The sequence below is a fragment of the Prinia subflava genome, chromosome 4 (genome assembly GCF_021018805.1).
Source record: "Prinia subflava isolate CZ2003 ecotype Zambia chromosome 4, Cam_Psub_1.2, whole genome shotgun sequence".
Classification (NCBI taxonomy): Eukaryota; Metazoa; Chordata; class Aves; order Passeriformes; family Cisticolidae; genus Prinia; species Prinia subflava.
The window spans coordinates 625,111-638,726 of NC_086250.1; the positions used below are offsets into that span (position 1 = coordinate 625,111).

Here is a 13,616-nt window from a genome sequence, read left to right on the forward strand (position 1 = left end):
GTTCAAGGATAATCTGGATTATAAAATAAAAACAAAGGAAACTTCCCTCAACTTTGCTCCCCTTTTGGAGCAAAAGTCCCTGAAGGCTCTATGCTAACTGTCCAGGAAGGAATTCTCTATTAAAGAAACAAGTTAAGGCTTCTGTTGTATGACATGACTGAGTGTAGCTTGGTCTGTGATGCTTGTGTTGTTCCATGTCTGATGGACGCGCGTTTCCTCTTGGTTGTCCGTAGGTGCTACCAGTAGGTTCTGACCTCCCGGCTGGCACTCCATCCAGTGAGCAGCTGCCGCCTTTCCCAGGACCTTCACTAACTCAGGTGCCTCACAACTTGGCAGATTTGATCTCCTTTTCCCTTCAGAGAGCATGTTTCAATTAAACTCTCCACTGCATGTCATTAATGCTCCTGGTTTTCTTTCCTTTTGACTGAGTAACCCCTTTTGTGTAACTGTAGCCGCAGCCTGAGTGGCTCCAGCACTGGGTGTGGGTGACCTGGTCTGGTGGAAGGTGTCCCTGCCCGTGGCAGGGCGTTGGAGCTGGATGATCTTTAAAGTCCCTTCCAACCCAAACCCTTCTGTGGTTCTGTGCAGCTGGCCCTGTGGGGTGCTCTACCCACTGCCTAATCAGGCTTAGGGGTCTTAGTGGGAATCTGAACTTGAAGTATTTTTTAAAAAAATATAAGGCAGCAGAGTGTGTACATAAAACTTGAACCCGTTTTCTTCTTGAAAAGAGTATAGTAGTAAAATAATATGAAAAACTATATATTGGTATGAAATGTTTATGAAAATGTAAAATTGCCTTTGTGAATTCCTCATGACGTTTTGGGGTTTGGTTCTTTCTTTTGATGATTGCCTTTTTGTTCGGTTGATTGTTGGGATTTTTTGCTTGTTGGTTAGGCGTTTTTTTGTTTTGTTTTATTTTGTGATTATTACTACATTCTGATTTCACCAGGCTTTAAGACTTGGAAAAAGGTATTTGAAGTTCCTTATCATGAACATGACTTGAAATGCAGCAATGGCTTCCCCTGCTTAGCTTCTGTCCTTGTATACAGTGGTTAGCTGGGGTATTTTGTGTTTAAATGGTGGTGCCAGGCAGTGGCGCAGGAGGCAGACAGTGAAGCACAGAAGCCCCACGTGAGCATGAGGAAGAACTTCCTTTGTGTGCAGTGAGCCAGCCCTGAACAGAGTGTCCAGAGAGGTGTGGAGGGTCCCTCCCGGGGATGTTGCAGCAGCTCTGCAGGCAGGGCTGTGCCAGGGGCTCTGGGATGGCCCTGCTGGAGCAGAGGCCCCTGTGCTCCCCTCCAGCCTCACCCAGCCTGGGATGCTCTGTGGTTTGCACAGCTAAGGCAGATGACATCTGTAGCTGGAAGGAAAAGGCTCATTCAACTGAATTATTTTCTAAAAGTAGCTCATTTTTACATCTTGATCTTAGAGCCATAAGCCATATTCCTGCCCTGTGAGTAGCAAGGAAATGGGTATCTTCTTTCTCCAAACTGAGCACAAAACAACCACTTGCTTTTTCCCCGACTTAAGAGGCAGAAGCCGGTTTGTCTCTTTTAGTCAGTTCTTTCTGAAGTATGGTTTTACTGAAGAGAAGACAACAACAATTTGGTGATAATTCTTACCTGCATTCTTCCCATGCTCAGGTATCAGATGGATCAGGAGACAGTTGGTTAAAGCCAGTCCTATGGAGTACTGGAAACTCAGGACATTAGCAGTATTTTCCCTGAAGCTCCAAAGCACTTCTAGTCACTTCTATGACTTAAGCCACAGTACCACTGCAAAAGGCTGCTTCCTGTTTGTCATAGGTATTTCTGGCAGGATTTGTGGCATGGAAGAGTCACAAATATAGATCCTTTGCTTCTTGTCCTTTGCAAACAAGTTACTGAATTTCACTTCTTATTTGAACTCGGAAGGATTGCCTCAGAGTGAGACAAAATTGGAGGAGACCAACTGGATCAAATCTAATTGACTGTTAGTGCAATTGCTGCTGTCACATAATACTATCTGGAAAATCACTGGCTTGTCTTGAGGTAGATAGGCTTGCCTTCCGTGCTGCTTCTGTCACCAGCAGGTGATTACACAACTTCTCCCCTTTCCTTAGTAGCAGACTTGTAATTTGCAGGCAGAGCACACGTCATCTCAGGACCAGTTTTGAACAGTCTGTTCCATAGTCTTAAATACCTGTTCTATTTATTCCTTAATTGCTTTTTAAAGTGAGTTTAGATTAATCTCCCAAGCTTCATTTTGGTCCCCTTGTTCTGTAAGGAAATCTTTATTTCCTGATCATTCTCACAGCTCTTTGTTTACTTGAAGTGAAGAAAGTATCTTCTTGTGAGCATAAGTGATGAGAGTTATTTAGTATTTCAGGTGACATGTCCCCGTATTTACAGTGTTGGAATAAATTACCTCACTTGCTGCTAAGCAGTTGGATTTCTGAATGGAGTCATAGAAATCTGCATCTTCTGCTTTTTTTTTTGTATAATGGAATTGATACAGGCTTTATTGTTCCTAGGGTTTTTGGTTTTGCTTTGAAATCCACAAGTCAGGAAGAATCCTGGCAACCTGTTGAAAGCATCTTCACATTTGTGTACCTCTAACTTCCAGTGGAAAGTAGTATTTTTATGTTGTCATGATCTCCCCTTCAGTTTTAAAAACAGATACAGCTTTTTGTGATGTAAAAGACTAGGAAAGATTAATAATGCTAAAGTTTGGATGAGAATTTCTGTTCTGTAGGGTCAGAATTGCAACAATGGTATCTGACAATATGTTCTTCTTTCAATGTATCCTACGGGTGTGGCCCTAATTTACTCATTCTGAGATTTTGGGACTTCCTTTATCTTCAAGATATTATTAGGTAAAATATACTTCTTCTTTTCCTCTCCCCAGTCCAACTGGCCAAGTTTGAAAAACATCTTGTATTCTAACTGAAAGAGCTGAAATCTAAGTAATAGCCATTCTTAAAAGATTCTGCCCCTCTGCATCCTCTGCAAGTCAATCCATCTAACCAGCCTGTCTGAGGGAACTTGTGGGTTGGGGGTTTTTTGTTGGTTGATTGGTTTTGAGTGGGATTGTGGAGTTGTGTTGTTTTTGTTTTTGTTTTCTTTTCTTTCTTTTTTTTTTCCTATTTTTTGTTTAAGTTCCAGGTAATTTTCTTGTTCTGCTGCTTTTAAACAAATATGTTGCATGAGTTACTTCCCCTCTTACTGTGCTATACATGTTAAATCTAAATATGTAGGAAGGAAGCTTGATACAAATGTGGAAGCTGTACTGAGTGCTTTAAATTTTTAGCATCAAATATGTCTATTTCTCAAAAATGCTTTTACTTTTCCTGAGCTGGGACATAATTTTACTCTTTTCTTTCTCAGTCCCAGCAGCCACTGGAAGATCTGGATGCTCAGCTGAGAAGAACCCTTAGTCCAGAGACCATCCCAGTGACATCTGCTCCTGCCTGTGTATGTTTGCAATGTTGGCAGTTTGGTAGTCTTGAAAAACCTCAGTGTTTTGTCCAAGTCATACTCTTAGGTCACTGCCTTTAATATCACTACATTTAGACTTTTAAAAATAAAAACTCAGAGTCACCTTCCAGTTTGTGGGACTGAGTCAACCAAAATCGGGAAGGTCTGTGTATTGCAGTAGATTACGTAATTTCCTGAGGCTGCTTTTTGGTATTAGTTATTTCAGCTTTTCTGGTGATGTCACCAAACTAGAAATGGAAGCGACTGTAGAATAAGGGGAAAGAGCACTAAACAAGCAATATGTTCTGTGTCTGTCTTAATTTGGGAGGGATGTTTCCAGTGTGGATCTGCAATTTTAAAGCTTCCATTAAAGAGCTTTGGATGCTGAATGAAGGCAATGCTTGACAATCCACGTGGCTATTTGTGCATTATTTCTGCACAGGCCAGGGGGTGATCTGCTCACAGCCTCGGGCTCATAAGGCCTGGAAAATGTCTTGTCTTGCATTTGACTTTTCATGGCTCATACTTTGTCCCTGTTGGAAGCAAAACATTTATGTAATATGAAGTATGTTGGACTTGTTGGTATTCAATGAAACTGCTAGTTATTTTAATTTATTTTGTTTTCCTCCTTGAACCTGCAGTCTGTGCCCTCAGTAGCGTCAACAACGGTTACTGAGCCGGTGTCCACAGCAGCACAGAGCCTGAAGGATGGTAAGACAGCCACGACTGCTTTAGGTGATTCTTCACCATGGAGATAGAAATTAAAATTGAACAGAGTAACCATTTGGAAGGTTATAGCCTTTTCTAGTCAGTCATCTTAGTTATCAGTAGCCAGACTGAAGTTTCCCCCTGTAGGCCCTGAGGAGGGGAATGATAGATCCATGCGTATTGTAGGGACTCATTTAGGATTTAAAGCTGTCCAAAATCCTGAATTAAGACGCACAAAGAGTCTCCACTGTGCTGCCAAGGTACAGCAGCAGGACTTGAAGGAACTGTTTTCTGCCATGTGTTACATTCCTGGCAACAGCAGCAGGGCTCATTTTGTGTCACTACACTGTGTTCTGCATGTAGGTTATCTCTCTCCTACCTAAGGGTGTTCTGTTTCTGTTTGAACAGAGAAACCAAGGTTAAACCAAAAATTTAAGAAAGATAGTAAGAAAGCCAGACTTTGTTCTGCCTGGTTTAGAACAGCTGAAGATTGAATGGGTGATCACCACTTGAACTCTGGATGATGAGACCTTCAAATCTGTGAATTGAGTTACTGGAGGGGAATACAAGCACTTGCAAAATAATCTGAGATTTTCCTGTCAGTATTCATCTAATTGTTTTAATTTTTGAAATCTTCTGTTTTTAAAAGAAGATGTTAATGTGGTGCTGAAATATTTTCTTGAACTGTCTAGTAAACACTATTTAACATGCATGTCCCTCTGAAGCTGAATAACAAACCTTTAGAAGCCAATAAAACCTTGAGGTAAAATAAGTGAAACACCCTCATTTTGGGACATTGGTGAACTATAATGTAGAATTAATTATTCTGCTATAGAAGGAGTTGGGTTTTACCTTTTAAATTTAGAAAGTAAAGGTAAACAAACTGGGAACTGCTTAATAAACAGAGCAAAGTGTCCGATAGAACCGATTTAAAAATAGAATGTTATTTCTCAGCTTTGTAACTTTATGCTGCCAGTGCACAGAGCAACAAAATGAGAGCTGGCACCTAAGAGTCCTGCTTGGAAAACTTAGAAAGACTGCTTTGAGTAAATGTAGTCTATAGCATTTCTTTAACTAGTCCCTTCTCTGTGAATAAATTGCCCCCAGTGTTTGTGAAATTTAGGTAGTCAGTCTGGGTATTGAATCAAAATAAGCTTTTTCTTTCATAAATTTGAGTTGTATTTTTTATTATTCATCTATTTCACATCCCTGTTTGAAATCAGTGTGCTTTTTTTACTGTTGCCTGAAAGTGTACTTTTGGCAAATACACTGTGCAGGGAAGCTTTGTAGAAAAATGCTTCAACTTAACATTGATAGTTAACATCTTAATATTAACACGGTGCTGCGAGTCCAGCAGCCCCTTTGGAGCTAGCAGATAGGTGAATTGGAAGTGCATAAAGCGCAGGGGTTGGGGTTGGGGTGATGAAGTGCATGAAGCGCAGGGGTTGGGGTTGGAGTGATGAAGTGCATGAAGCGCAGGGGTTGGGGTGATGAGCTGAATTTGAAGTGCATGAAGCGCAGGGGTTGGGGTTGGGGTGATGAGCTGAATTTGAAGTGCATGAAGTGCAGGGGTTGGGGTTGGGGTGATGAGCTGAATTGGAAGTGCATGAAGCGCAGGGGTTGGGGTTGGGGTGATGAAGTGCATGAAGGGCAGGGGTTGGGGTTGGGGTGATGAGCTGCTCACGGTGGTGTCCCTGCGTTCTCCTCAGTGCTGGCGGCGGGCGATGGCGAGAGCAGCGCGGCGGCGGCCGGCACCGGAGCCAGCGTGCTGAAGATGGGCCGCTTCCAGGTAGGGCGTGCTCAGCTCGCCTGCCTCTGGCACAGGCACAGCATCACCCTGGTGCTGCTGCTGGGTGTGCCTTGTGCAGGACTGTGCTGCCCTTAGAGCCTGTGGCAGAGCTCTGCAGATGCTGCTTCCATTCGGGGTGGGATTGCACGGTCTGTGCAGGTCTAGGGTTGTGAACACAGGGTTCTGTCGTGGCAGCCCTTGGCTCTTGGCCTTGGTCTTCAGTGTCGGGCTGCTCTTTCACCAGTGCTGGCATGTTCACTGTGTTATGTCCTGTTGGTGAAGGAGGCCCCATCCGAGGCTGCTCTTTCTTGGAGTTAATCCTCCAGATGACACAGAGGTGCTCTGTGTGGCAGTGTTTTGCCTGGAGGCAGCAGTAGCTTGCTTTGTGGCTTACCTAGGAAATGAGTTGTTTCCCCTCTCAGATGCATCTTACCACTAAAGGCAATAAAAGCATCATGTTAAGGAAAATCTAAGGAAGTCGGCATGATTGCATTTCTATTCTAGGTGTCGGTGGCAGTGGATGATGTGCTAAAGGAGGGTGACAAGGCTGAGAGCGCGCCAGTGCCATTTGACACCACGTCGAGCGACTCGTGCAGCCTGTCTGGCAGCAGCCCCGAGAGCACGCTGGTGCGGCAGGCCGAGGGCCGCCGCAGCGGGGCCGCCCCCCGCGACCGGCCCGACGCCGCTCCCCGCCCCGCACACGCTGCCCAGGCCACCACGGTGGGGCGCTTCCAGGTGACCACGGCCACGGATCAGGTGGGGCGCTTCTCCGTGTCCAAGGCTCGGGATGAGCTCAGCTGTGCCCACAAAGAGCCCATGACGCTTCCTCTCTCTGTGGGCTTGGAACAAGTGGCTGCTTCGGCTGCTGCTCCGAAGAAAGAGTTGGAGTCGAGGCAGTCCCCACACATGAATGGTCCATCCTCTGATCTGGAGGCTGCCTTTCTAAGTGGCATGGCCAAGGATTTGGATGATGGCTCAGGGAGCCCAGACTCTGTCCAGCACCTGGGATCGAAGATCAGCCTCCCTGTTCAGAGCCTCAGCAACTCCTTCAACTCCTCCTACATGAGCAGCGACAACGAGTCGGATATTGAAGACGAGGACTTGAAGCTGGAACTCCGTCGGTTACGGGAGAAGTAAGGCTTTTGCTTTGGTGGTTGTAACAGGATTAATCTGAATTGCACCTGCACTTCCTTAGCCTTTGCTGAGTGTCAGGAGCCATTGTCAGCATTTATGTGGGAAGCAAGGCTCTTTAAAGGGAAAGCAGTATACAGTTGTAACAAGAGGAATATACATGTTTGCTCAGCTGAATTTTCTACCCTGTGACCTTGTATATGGATTGCCAGCTGTACTATGGATAAGACTGTAGATCTAAGGCAGATTTGGCGTATCACTGGAGTTAGCGGGAAAAACAGTCTTGTTTGAAAGTGACACACAAGTCTCTGCATTTCTAATGGTTCTTTTCCTGAAGAGACCTTGTTGGCTTAGAAAAAGAATTTAGAAGGGAAGCAATGTGACCTACTAATTTATTTATACCGAAAGTTGAACCTTTTTTTTAGGGTAGCCGGCAGTTTCAAATCCTGTGTATGCAACTGCTCTGAAGCAAATTGTAAGGCAATACCAGTGTAAAAATCTCCAAGGCCATATGTCTGAGAAAATGAGTAATCTAGCTATTCCTGTAGCATTTGAATGCTTTTTTTGTGCTTCTGTGTATTCTGGTTTGTGATTGCAGTGTTGGGAACTTAGTTTTGGAATTCTAGCCAGGGCTAGAGCACGCTGGAAAATGGCAAGTGTTCTGCCATGTGTGTTCAGTGGTTATTTGTGCAAAAGATTTATTTCCTGCTTTCTTAAATGTTTGAGAGTTTGACCAAAGAAGCAGCTCAGGCTTGACTGGAGGGGGGGAATTGTTTGCGTGTATGTGTATACACAGCATTCCTGTAAATCCCGCTGTTCTGTAACTTGTTAGGCACCTTAAAGAGATCCAGGAGCTGCAGAGCCGCCAGAAGCAGGAGATTGAGTCCCTCTACATGAAACTGGGCAAGGCCCCGCCTGCAGTAATTATTCCCCCAGCTGCACCCCTGTCAGGGAGGAGGAGACGACCCACGAAAGGAAAAGGCAGCAAGTCCAGTCGTAGCAGCTCCCAGGGACATAAAAGCCCTCAGCTATCAGGTAAGGCTTCCTTCAATGTTTCTAGCAGATAAAACAGACCGAGTACCACCTCTCATTCTTAGATCTGTGTCTTTTCTTTTGAGGAGTGTGTGTGTTCTTCCTTTGATTTCTTTTATCATTTTTGAAATTACTTTTGCTGTTTGGTAGTCTTACTTGGGACTTTTTCAGTCCACTTAAAGGTACTGTGACATTTTTCTGTAAGAGCAGTTTCAAATTTGTGATTCGTATTTTTTAGATATTAGTCATGGAGCTCTGACTAGGAAGAAAAGTATAAATCTACAGTGTGACAGAAAACTTTTTTTTAAGATAAACTGTGCTTGTTCCCTCCTGAAACTGATTATGCAGAAAGAGTCTGGTTTCTTTAGTCATCTGTAGAGATTTTTTTTCTAATTTAGTACCACTTAAACATGATATTACTAGTGTCCTTACACTGCAGAAACTTGCTCACAGCTGATGGATGTTAAAGTACTGTTTTTTTAATGGATTTGAAGATTTGTTGTACTTATAAATTGAGAATCAGTTTCAGGCTTCCTTTCTTTCTAAGACCATTTTTCTAATGAGCAGAACTCAGGAAGTAGTTGTGTTTACTGATTGAGTGATGTGGGTGACAGATACCCTCTGGGTAACTGGAGATGTTTCTCTAATCCTGTAGCAGGAACAAACAGTATTGGAGGGTCAGCAGTGCCAGCAGAAATATTTGTTACTGCCCCTAGCGTGTTCACTTTGTTACTTCCACGTCATGCTGAGGTTTCTGTGTCCAGTCACCCCAGCTGCTCGTTTCTGTTTTGCTGTGTGATAGAGGAGCTCTGTGAGCACATAAACCAGTGCAGAGCTGTCGTGAAACTGAAGAATTTTTTCTGGTCTTACTGCTTTCTCAGAAACTGGAGAGTAGTTCTCCTCCTGCCTTTCCTTCTCTTGCCGGGATTGTCATGCTTGATCAGGTTCAAAAACGTGTGGAAACCAAAACTTTTTGCCTTGCTTTTCCCTCTAGGCAACCTGTCAGCTCAAAGTGCACCATCAGTGCTGCCCCCCCAGCAGAGCCTTCATCCTCCAGGCAGCGTGCCAGAGACAGGGCAGAACCATTTGTTACAGCCCCTCAAACCTTCACCTTCCAGTGAAAACCTCTACTCGGCCTTCACCAGTGACGGCGCGCTGTCGGTGCCGAGCCTCTCGGCGCCGGGCCAAGGTGAGACTCCAGGGCACCCGGTGGCATTGGCAGGGGAGTGAGGGGCTCACTGCAGGGCTGATCTCAGTACCTGCTGTAAAGAGGCTTTGGGGTCCCCAGCTTGTGCGTGGAGACTGTTTGCAACTGGATTTGGAGCTTCTCTCTCAGGTGAAGTGCGAGGTGGTAGAAGGTATGAAACCGCAAGGACAGCACAGGAGAGTGCCGTGGGGTGGTGGCAGCAAAGTGCTGCTGACCTGGGAAAGGTGTTGGCCCAGAGGAGGAGAGACGGGCGACACTGGGGGGTTGGAAAACAGAAAGGAGACCGAGGAGAGGGCAGAGCAGGTTTGATGTTAGCAGATAACTGAAATGGCCGGAACTTTCCAAAGACTTGGAGGCTTAGTCCTTTCAGACATCCTAACTGGTTTGGCTGTCTGTCAATGGAGTTTTTAGCAGCAAAAGGTAAAAAATGGCTCATGTTCTTTAATTGTGAATTACCCTGGAAGGAAGAGTCAGTGTAGGAGAATGAAATGTGGGAGTAGTAAATTAATGAACTCAGGTTTCTCAGGTTGTGGGTTGCTTGTTATTAGTATGTTATCAAATAATTTCTCAGGCACAGCTCTGATTTATTCAGTAAGGAGGGCTTTTTTTGCTTGTCATTAAGGGGATGATTCCTTTACTTACCTGAACTTACCTGTTCCAGGGTTTTTTCCCCCTTGCACATCTTTTTGAAAAGGTTTGCCGTAGGCAATCAAATACATCAATTCTAAGGTGTGGTTTTGCTGGAACTGGAGACATACGTACAGAAAATGGAAACAGACTTTAAGGAAGAATTTTTTGTAGAGGGTTTTTTTTTAAGGAACTGTTTCAGGCATTTTGGACCTACTTGAATCATCTCCCTGCATCCAGAGTCGTGCGGTACCATTTAGTAATTGGGTATTTTTGCCAGGATTTGGCTTTCCTATAGATTGCAACTTGATAGTTGGGTTATGTCCTGGAGAGGAGCAGTGCAAACTTGGCCTCCTGTCTGGAGGGAGTCTCTTCACTCCGTATATTGTCTCTGTACTCCTTGGTCTGCACTTTGAGACTTATTCTTGTGTGTCGTGATTGCATTTCACCCTTCCAACTTCAAGTTGCTAACATCTTGTAGTGGTGTTGTGTCTCTTCTCCTCTCCTCTCTCTGTTCTCCCCGTTCTTGTTTTCTCACAGGCTGTGCGAAGTTTAACTGTGCATCTGAGAGAGTGACCTTCAAGCCTGGTGGCAGGAGGACCCGATTTCTGAGTACGCCCTGCTTGGCTCTTTGTGTGTAACACCTTTACTCCTTCCTTGTCTGTTTTTTGTTTTGTCTTTTTGGTTTTGGTTTCTGCTGCTTGGATCTGTTTCATGCGGCCCATCCTCACCTGCCACCTTGTATTCCCTCCCATGCCATGGCTCAGCTCAGCTGCTCTTAGCACCCCTTTAGAAGTTTGGGTTCTCATGTCAGGTGTTCTCTGCTGTTAAACTCACTGCACTCCTTGTCCCTAAACCTTCAGAGACACTTTCAGGACAGGTCAGTGAAAGGCACAAACTGGGCAGGCTCAGCAAGGCCCATCAGGAATTTTGCTTCAGCTTATGTTAGACAACATGAGACTTGTAGGGGTTAATCTTGCTGGTGGAAGAGTGGGGGGAGTGTTTTTCCTGCAGGTCATCCCCTAGCTGGCCCCCAGTAGTGCTGGGGAGTGTTGCCCTCCCCTTGCAGCACACTGGCTGTGTCCCTGCTCTGGCACCAGAGCTGGTGGCACTGCAGAGCTTTGATGCCACCTGTAGGCAGCTCGTAGTGACGACTTGTGTTCACTAACGGGTGGCTTGCTAAGGATCTGAGTGTTAAAGGGGTTTTTAAATCATTGGAGAATGATTCCAGGAAAACTCAAAAGAACCTCACCTTCTGATGGGCTCAAGTTTAGAAGTTTTTCCTGGGAATTGAAGATCTATTAAATGTAAAACAAATAGTGGTAAAGGTGGGCAAATAGACATTTTCAGACATCCTGTCAACTCTCACAAGCTATCTCTTTTCAGAATCCTCTCATTTGTACTTATGTTAGGCCAGACTTACAAGAGAGCCTCAAACTTCTGATGTGGCTGAAATAACAAGATGCTTGAGCCAAGGCTGCTGGTGTGATGCTTTTTATTGGGAGTGCTGCAGTGTCTCCCATGCTGCTTCTGCGGGCTGGACCCTTTAAATGTCTGACATTTGTTTCCCCCCCTCTGGAATGACTGGCTGTGAGGAAGCTGGGATGCTGTCGGGAGCCCTCCTGTGCTCGTGGCAGTACCACACGTGTGCATCGTGTGTCTGTGCCTGGCAGGGCTCAGCTGAGCCAGAGCTGTGTGTGGGAGCTGGGCCTGGCTTCTGCAGAGACAGCTGCAATGCAAGCAGCCCATCCTCTGAGAGAGCAGGGAAACCTCTCCCTGGCTGGTCAGTTCTGCACTAACCCTGTCCCACGCCACTGCATTTGGGACCTAAGCACTAAAATCATTCCTCAAATTTAGCAGCTTTAAATGTTTTTGCTGTGTATATTAATGTGCAGATGTGGACTGACATCTGCACTCTCAAGATTTAATGTTCCTTCCTTGGAAGAAGTTAAATTCTTACCAAAGCTAACTTAAAATTGTTGGTCTGGCCTGTCCTTTTTGGGGGGAAGGGAATATGAAGAACAGCCAGTCTGTTTCTAGAATCGACATTGGCATATGAGAATATGATTTACTTCAGGGCCTTGGCTTGCTGTCAGTTTGCCATCATCTGGCTCTAAGAGTCCTTTGGCATGTGTATCTCTTGCTTTTGGGACTGATGCTGAGGGGAACAGATTCCTTTTGAAAAGAGTGTTGTAGCTGTCCTGTAAAAGCAGGTAATATTGGCATGGCTCAGCTTGGCCTGGCACTTGGCTTGCTGCAGGCTGCTTGCTTCCTGGAGCCTGGTCCTTGAAGTGCTGCTGCAGAGTGCTGTGGAGAGGGACAGCTGGAGAAGATCCTGGGTTGGAATCAGTGGTGTTGAGGAAACAGTGCAGGGATTGATGCTTTAACTGTGCAGCTGGAGAAACAGAGTGCTACAGCTTGGCAGGGAATGTCTGAGCTGTTCTCACATCTGAGAACAGAGGGTGACAAACTAAAAGCACTTGACCTATCAAATAGATCAGTTGCTGGTTGAAATTTGATAGTTGTAAAAATGCTTCCTACATCCTGGCAAAAATTGAAGATGTACTTGCTTTTCCTTTTGTGATAACAGCCACAGTTGTGACTGTATGATAACAGTTGTGACCTCAGTGTCTCCTGACATTCTTCACAATTGTTTGGGAATTATGAAGAATAAAGGCAGGAGGCTGGGCCTCTTCTCTTTATGATTAAGCTGTCAGACAAGTCTTAGAGTTTGTCTAGAATGTCCCAGTAGTGACTGTTAAAGCCCTGCTGTGCTGTGTCCTCTGTTTCTCACCAAGCTTTTTGTAATGTTTCCTGATACTAAACATTTCTCACTGTTTCTCTTATCTTTAACAAATTACTCTCTCTTTGTGCTTCAGGGAAGATGGTGAAAAAAGTCTGTCCTTGCAACCAGCTCTGTAGTAATTATCTTATTTCTGTTATCTCCAATTTCTGATTGTAAATCTGTTCATCAGCTTTTCCTGGTCACTGAAGCCTTACGTCCCTGACTCTGTCTCCAGCACAGCATCTGTCTGTCTGTGTATTGCCCTCTGATGTGTGCTCTGTCCTCAGCGTTCTGGTGGGGGTGGTGCTGCTCTTGCAGCCAGGTGGAGGCAGCAGACCCTGCCCTTCCCTCCGGAGCTCTGCTGGGGCTGACAGAGCAGCACCAGGGTCAGCTGCTCACTGGAACGTGCTGGAGTTGTACCCAGAGCAGCTGCTTTGGTGGGGCTTGTCACCTCAGTGGTGGGTCCAATTGCAGACACTCCTCCAACGTTTTAAAAGCCTGACAGGAAGCCATCAGACATCTCCAGGGTGTCTCCCAAAGCAAGAGATGTTCAGAAAAGCCTGTGTGTGCACATGTCATTTAAAACTGTTTTAAAGTTGTCATTTGACTGTGGTTTATGGGGGGAAAAAATCCAAGGGCAGATGAAGGCAGTGTAGGTAGTGGGCTGGAGAGAGAGAGCCTGTTCCACTGGGATCCCTCATGTCAGAGCAGAACTGGGGACGGCTGCTGTGACCGAGCAGGAATGTGGGGGTTGTCTCCATGGAATGCTGCAAGTTGAAGCACTTGCTTTTCAGCCTCTTCTGGATGGCAGTTTCTGCAGGCAGTGAGTGTGTCAGAGCTCAAATGTGAAATTCCTGAGGAGTCAGTTTTAAATGGACATTG

General features: G+C 45.3%; 1 protein-coding gene across 8 annotated transcripts in view; it reads left to right on the forward strand.

The window, feature by feature from the left end:
- Nucleotides 1-13,616, forward strand: part of WNK1 (WNK lysine deficient protein kinase 1) — a 99,394-nt gene that overhangs the window by 80,550 nt on the left and 5,228 nt on the right. For 4 of the 8 annotated variants that reach the window (XM_063395063.1, XM_063395065.1, XM_063395068.1 and 1 more), the window contains 7 exons: nucleotides 234-317; nucleotides 3,366-3,452; nucleotides 4,097-4,190; nucleotides 5,873-5,952; nucleotides 6,457-7,085; nucleotides 7,916-8,118; nucleotides 9,110-9,304. In XM_063395063.1, the coding sequence (XP_063251133.1) occupies nucleotides 234-317; nucleotides 3,366-3,452; nucleotides 4,097-4,190; nucleotides 5,873-5,952; nucleotides 6,457-7,085; nucleotides 7,916-8,118; nucleotides 9,110-9,304 (1,372 nt within the window). The remainder of the gene's footprint in view (nucleotides 1-233; nucleotides 318-3,365; nucleotides 3,453-4,096; nucleotides 4,191-5,872; nucleotides 5,953-6,456; nucleotides 7,086-7,915; nucleotides 8,119-9,109; nucleotides 9,305-13,616) is intronic. The other 4 variants (XM_063395070.1, XM_063395064.1, XM_063395066.1 and 1 more) reach the window with 2 other exon arrangements.